The 6,010-nt window shown below is 43.7% G+C and overlaps 2 protein-coding genes across 2 annotated transcripts; both read left to right on the forward strand.

The window, feature by feature from the left end:
* The first annotated feature begins 458 nt into the window (after window positions 1-458).
* Window positions 459-3,055, forward strand: LOC136437541 (probable serine/threonine-protein kinase kinX). The gene is made up of 2 exons (XM_066432156.1): window positions 459-558; window positions 2,087-3,055. The coding sequence occupies exon 2, from the start codon at window positions 2,126-2,128 to the stop codon at window positions 3,053-3,055; it is 930 nt and encodes a 309-aa protein (XP_066288253.1). The 5' UTR covers window positions 459-558; window positions 2,087-2,125.
* A 1,593-nt stretch (window positions 3,056-4,648) lies between these two features.
* Window positions 4,649-5,448, forward strand: LOC136437542 (golgin subfamily A member 6-like protein 1). Its single transcript, XM_066432157.1, has 2 exons — window positions 4,649-4,942; window positions 5,068-5,448. The coding sequence occupies exons 1-2, from the start codon at window positions 4,649-4,651 to the stop codon at window positions 5,446-5,448; spliced, it is 675 nt and encodes a 224-aa protein (XP_066288254.1).
* The last annotated feature ends 562 nt before the right edge of the window (window positions 5,449-6,010 follow it).

Here is a 6,010-nt window from a genome sequence, read left to right on the forward strand (position 1 = left end):
CATCAGCAGAGCCAACGCACCTGTTAACTTGTCTGAAATAGAGACGTGTAGTTGTATAAGTTACAAGGATTGTAGCCTCTACCAGGCTAACTTAACATTATGAAGAAGTGCGAAAAATATAGTATGGAACAGTTCGAAATATATTATGAAAGAGTCTGAAGTTTTCCTTTTGTTAGTTAGTTAGTTAGTTTGATTGTTAGATAGTTTGTTTATTTGTTCTGTATTGTTTACCCAATAAACCGCCGCTTGGCATAACACAACAGGTTTGTACTAAAGAGTACAAGCTGCATATCCTAACAGATTTATTTGATCCACTCACATCGGAAAGGACCCCTTCTTTTATCGATAGCAGTGGATGCAGAATTTACACAGCATTTATATTACACATTGCTCATAGATTACGTGACGTCATGGTATGCTAATATTTCGTCTCGATTTTATCTTATCTTATCTTACAGATCATCGAACACAGAGCGGTCAGAATGAAGTCATTTCACATCCTGTGCCTGCTGCTGGTCCTCAGCTCTGTAGCCGGGTATCCTACCTGGGACAGAAACGGTACGAACATTTAAGTTATGGCTCCGGTTCGGAATTGTTTTGACCGGATAGCTAAATAGTACATGAAAATAAGACGCAAATTCTAGGGTTTCTCGTTAGTTTTGGCTCCCGATGTTTTGGCTATCGCTATAGCAGTGTATGATCTTTTATATTTCCTGAAAGACCCGATCTTCGTAGCGTTTTACGGTTTCGGAGTTTTGGTCGTCCGCGAAGACTTCTTGGTAATAGTGCACGATGACGGTAACGCGGCCTTGTCGCCTGATTACCCGAATCGTGCGTTCTATGTGCGTTTTGCATGGTTTCGCACCATCGGGGATCGCGGAAAACGTATCCTCACGATTTTCTTCATTTGTTCATATTGAATATCAGTTGGCGTTGGCCTTTATTGCCATGCCAGTCATTATCCTAAGAAAACTTTTAATTTAATTTCTGCGCAGCGGCCTGTGAAGAATGCCCCTAAACCAGTAGTTTTGGGTTGAAAACTTAAATTTAATGATGTTTTTTATAAAAAAATAACGTTTCCACCGAAAATGTCAACTGAGTCTGTCGATTTGCGGCAAGGCGTTTACTTCTATCAGAAACATTGAATTATCCGGAAAACGATGTTTGGAGAAGCGCTAGCCCTTTTCTGACAGGCAGTCGAATCAGCCCAAAATCGTAAAAGAAACTCCGAACCGAGACCTTATCCCCGTAACATGCGCTTCTCCGGAGACAAAATGGTTGTCAGCAGTAGAATGATGATGATGATTTATTCAGTAAGACACTCGCGGGTTATGTTACAACATAATCCGAATTCCGTTCTTAGTACAGATGTGTTTACTACATACAAGCTTGTTACAATTCCATTAATCACAATATCATTACTCAAGACATTTTAAAAACGTTATAATCCATACTTTCTTAAAACAAGTTAGCCACGTCAAGACATTATCACGTATGACATTACGTGAAAAGAATGAGAACAATATAATACATATAGCATGTAATGCAATAAAAACAGTGCTGATGGTACTACTGGTAAACTGGTTAATCCTAGTTCCAAGCAGACACCTAATAGGTTTGGTTTCTGTTAGGTGGCTTTCTGTTAGGTGTCTTATATGTCATTTTTGTACACGCGCATGTGCATGTGTCAAAAATCATTCGCCAGTAATAGAAACCTGTTCCCTTGCAGCATGACAACACGTTTAAGGCGCATGCGTATTGTGTTAGGCCCGGTCTATGTTGCCATGGCGATGACTTGCTCCCTTCGTTACTCAGAGTTTTCAATTTTTCCCATCATGCGTAGGGATTCGGAATATAGCTTCTCTCCAAGCAGAGGTTTTTGGGGAAGATTGTGACCGTCTTATCATATGCTTCGGACATAAAAAGGGGCATATGACAAGAAGGTCACAATCTTCCTCGACAACCTCTGCTTTGAGTGCTGCTGTTATAACAGCACCTTCCCTTCACCTTCATTTTGTCCACCAAGACAATAAAGAGTATAGCGTTGCGATGGTGGTTTGTAACGCCATTTTCATCGTCTTTTTAGATCAAGAAGGCGAAACATGGCCAGAAGAAGGATGGCCAGATGATGACGAAGGAGGCGATGATGGTGATGGTGATGAAGAAGGAGGCGATGATGATGGTGGAGACGATGATGATGGTGATGAAGAAGGAGGCGATGAAGAAGAAGATGGTGGAGGCGATGATGATGATGAAGGAGGCGATGAAGATGACGGAGGTGATGAAGATGAAGGAGGCGATGAAGATGAAGGAGGCGATGAAGATGAAGGAGGCGATGAAGATGAAGGAGGTGATGAAGATGAAGGAGGTGATGAAGATGAAGGAGGTGATGAAGATGAAGGAGGCGATGATGATGATGAAGGAGGCGATGAAGATGACGGAGGTGATGAAGATGAAGGAGGTGATGAAGATGAAGGAGGCGATGAAGATGACGGAGGCGATGAAGATGAAGGAGGCGATGAAGATAAAGGAGGCGATGAAGATGAAGGAGGCGATGAAGATGAAGGAGGTGATGAAGATGAAGGAGGTGATGAAGATGAAGGAGGCGATGAAGATGAAGGAGGTGATGAAGATGAAGGAGGTGATGAAGATGAAGGAGGTGATGAAGATGAAGGAGGTGATGAAGATGAAGGAGGCGATGAAGATGAAGGAGGCGATGAAGATGAAGGAGGCGATGAAGATGACGGAGGTGATGAAGATGAAGGAGGTGATGAAGATGAAGGAGGCGATGAAGATGACGGAGGTGATGAAGATGAAGGAGGTGATGAAGATGAAGGAGGCGATGAAGATGACGGAGGCGATGATGATGAAGATGAAGGAGGCGATGATGATGAAGGAGGCGATGATGATGATGAAGGAGGCGATGAAGATGAAGGAGGTGATGAAGATGAAGATGAAGGAGGCGATGATGATGAAGGAGGCGATGATGATGATGAAGGAGGCGATGAAGATGAAGGAGGTGATGAAGATGAAGGAGGTGATGAAGATGAAGTAGGTGATGAAGATAAAGGAGGTGATGAAGATGAAGGAGGTGATGAAGATGAAGGAGGTGATGAAGATGAAGGAGGTGATGAAGATGAAGGAGGTGATGAAGATGAAGGAGGTGATGAAGATGAAGGAGGCGATGAAGATGAAGGAGGTGATGAAGATGAAGGAGGCGATGAAGATGAAGGAGGTGATGATGATGATGATGATGATGATGAAGGAGGTGATGAAGATGAAGGAGGTGATGAAGATGAAGGAGGAGATGAAGATGAAGGAGGTGATGAAGATGAAGGAGGTGATGAAGGAGGTGATGAAGATGAAGGAGGTGATGAAGATGAAGGAGGTGATGAAGATGAAGGAGACGATGAAGATGAAGGAGGTGATGATGATGATGATGATGAAGGAGGTGATGAAGATGAAGGAGGTGATGATGATGATGATGATGATGATGATGATGATGAAGGAGGTGATGAAGATGAAGGAGGCGATGAAGATGAAGGAGGTGATGAAGATGAAGGAGGTGATGAAGATGAAGGAGGTGATGAAGATGAAGGAGGTGATGAAGATGAAGGAGGCGATGAAGATGAAGCAGGCGATGATGATGATGATGATGATGATGATGAAGGAGGTGATGAAGATGAAGGAGGTGATGAAGATGAAGGAGGCGATGAAGATGAAGGAGGTGATGATGAAGGAGGTGATGAAGATGAAGGAGGTGATGAAGATGAAGGAGGTGATGAAGATGAAGGAGGCGATGAAGATGAAGGAGGTGATGATGATGATGATGATAATGATGAAGGAGGTGATGAAGATGAAGGAGGCGATGAAGATGAAGGAGGTGATGAAGATGAAGGAGGTGATGAAGATGAAGGAGGTGATGAAGATGAAGGAGGTGATGAAGATGAAGGAGGTGATGAAGATGAAGGAGGCGATGAAGATGAAGGAGGCGATGAAGATGAAGGAGGCGATGATGATGAAGGAGGCGATGAAGATGAAGGAGGTGATGAAGATGAAGGAGGGGATGAAGATGAAGGAGGCGATGAAGATGAAGGAGGTGATGAAGATGTAGGAGGCGATGATGATGAAGGAGGTGATGATGATGAAGGAGGTGATGAAGATGAAGGAGGCGATGAAGATGAAGGAGGCGATGAAGATGAAGGAGGCGATGAAGATGAAGGAGGCGATGAAGATGAAGGAGGTGATGAAGATGAAGGAGGCGATGAAGATGAAGGAGGTGATGAAGATGAAGGAGGTGATGAAGATGAAGGAGGTGATGAAGATGAAGGAGGTGATGAAGATGAAGGAGGTGATGAAGATGAAGGAGGTGATGAAGATGAAGGAGGCGATGAAGATGAAGGAGGTGATGAAGATGAAGGAGGTGATGAAGATGAAGGAGGTGATGATGATGAAGGAGGCGATGAAGATGAAGGAGGCGATGAAGATGAAGGAGGCGATGAAGATGAAGGAGGCGATGAAGATGAAGGAGGTGATGAAGATGAAGGAGGTGATGAAGATGAAGGAGGTGATGAAGATGAAGGAGGTGATGAAGATGAAGGAGGTGATGAAGATGAAGGAGGTGATGAAGATGAAGGAGGTGATGAAGATGACGGAGGCGATGAAGATGAAGGAGGCGATGAAGATGAAGGAGGCGATGAAGATGAAGATGAAGGAGGCGATGATGGTGAAGGCGAGGAAGAAGGAGGCGATGGTGAAGGCGATGAAGAAGGGGGAGATGAAGAAGGAGGCGATGACGAAGGTGATGAAGAAGGAGGAGATGATGGAGGCGATGATGATGACGGTGATGAAGAAGAAGATGGTGATGAAGGGGAGGAAGAAGCAGGAGCGGAGGAGGAAGAAGGTGGAGAAGAAGAGGGAAGTGGAGAGTCAGAACGAAGGGGTAGCTTTTTGTCTGATTTACAGAAAACAGTCGAATTTGAGAAACAATTTTCCAGGGATGGATACATGTCTAAACACGAGAGCAAGGTAGCAAACGCAGTCCGTGAATACATCGATTTTGGAAAGGCCTGGGAGGCAAAGAAGAAAGGTCTGGAATCAAAGAAAGAGGCGCACGGCTCTAAGAAAGACAGCGAAATGGAAGAGAAGCGACGCGCCTTCATGGACGATCTCCTGGAGACACTTGAGTTCGAGAAGCAGTTCTCCGAAAAAGGCATTATGTCACCTCACGAAGAAAAGGCTGCAAAGGAAACCCGCGAGTTTCTGAAGTTCGGTCAATCTTGGAGGGAGAAGAAGTTCCATCACCGTGAGCCCGAGAGGGAAATGTCAGACCGCGCCAGAGAAGAGGAACGTAAAATCGCACAACAGCTGGAGAATCTACTCCATAAAGATAGCAAAGGCTCTGCTGCGGAAAAGAAGGCAGAGGAACTGTTTGAGATACTAGAATAGTGTAGGTGAAAGATTAGAGTTCCGATGGTAGAAATAGTACACAATATAGAAGACGTGACGCATGTGGTAGCGAGGACCTCTAGCGGTTAATATAATATTTGCATCATCCTAGCAAACGGCTGCAATTACAGTTCTAGCCACTAGGTGGGGTTTTTGAGCCTTGAGGTACTGGAGCATTTATGAAATTTGTAAGAACACGGTTGTAACAAAGAAACGTTTGAAAACATATCATTTTCCTAAATCCATCTTATATAAGATTGCCATACGTTGTATTTTACAGTAGTTTTGTAGCATAGGTTGAATGCATGTTAATCAGATTAGTTACCAAATCAAATGAAAGGGAGTTAGTGATAAGGCTACACCAAGTAATTTTTATGGATGACGTCCGCGCGCGCATTGATTTTGGTCTGTTCCAAGAAAAAAAAAATTGTGCTTCCTGTAACTATGACCAAAGAGTTCCTTTTTGATTTAATATGTTTCTGCAGGCCTGCAAAATCAATGGGATATGGAAAGAAACAGGACAGGACAACTGCTGTTTAACTTCAACTGATTTATTCAAATT

This window comes from Branchiostoma lanceolatum, chromosome 6, assembly GCF_035083965.1.
Source record: "Branchiostoma lanceolatum isolate klBraLanc5 chromosome 6, klBraLanc5.hap2, whole genome shotgun sequence".
Taxonomy (NCBI): Eukaryota; Metazoa; Chordata; class Leptocardii; order Amphioxiformes; family Branchiostomatidae; genus Branchiostoma; species Branchiostoma lanceolatum.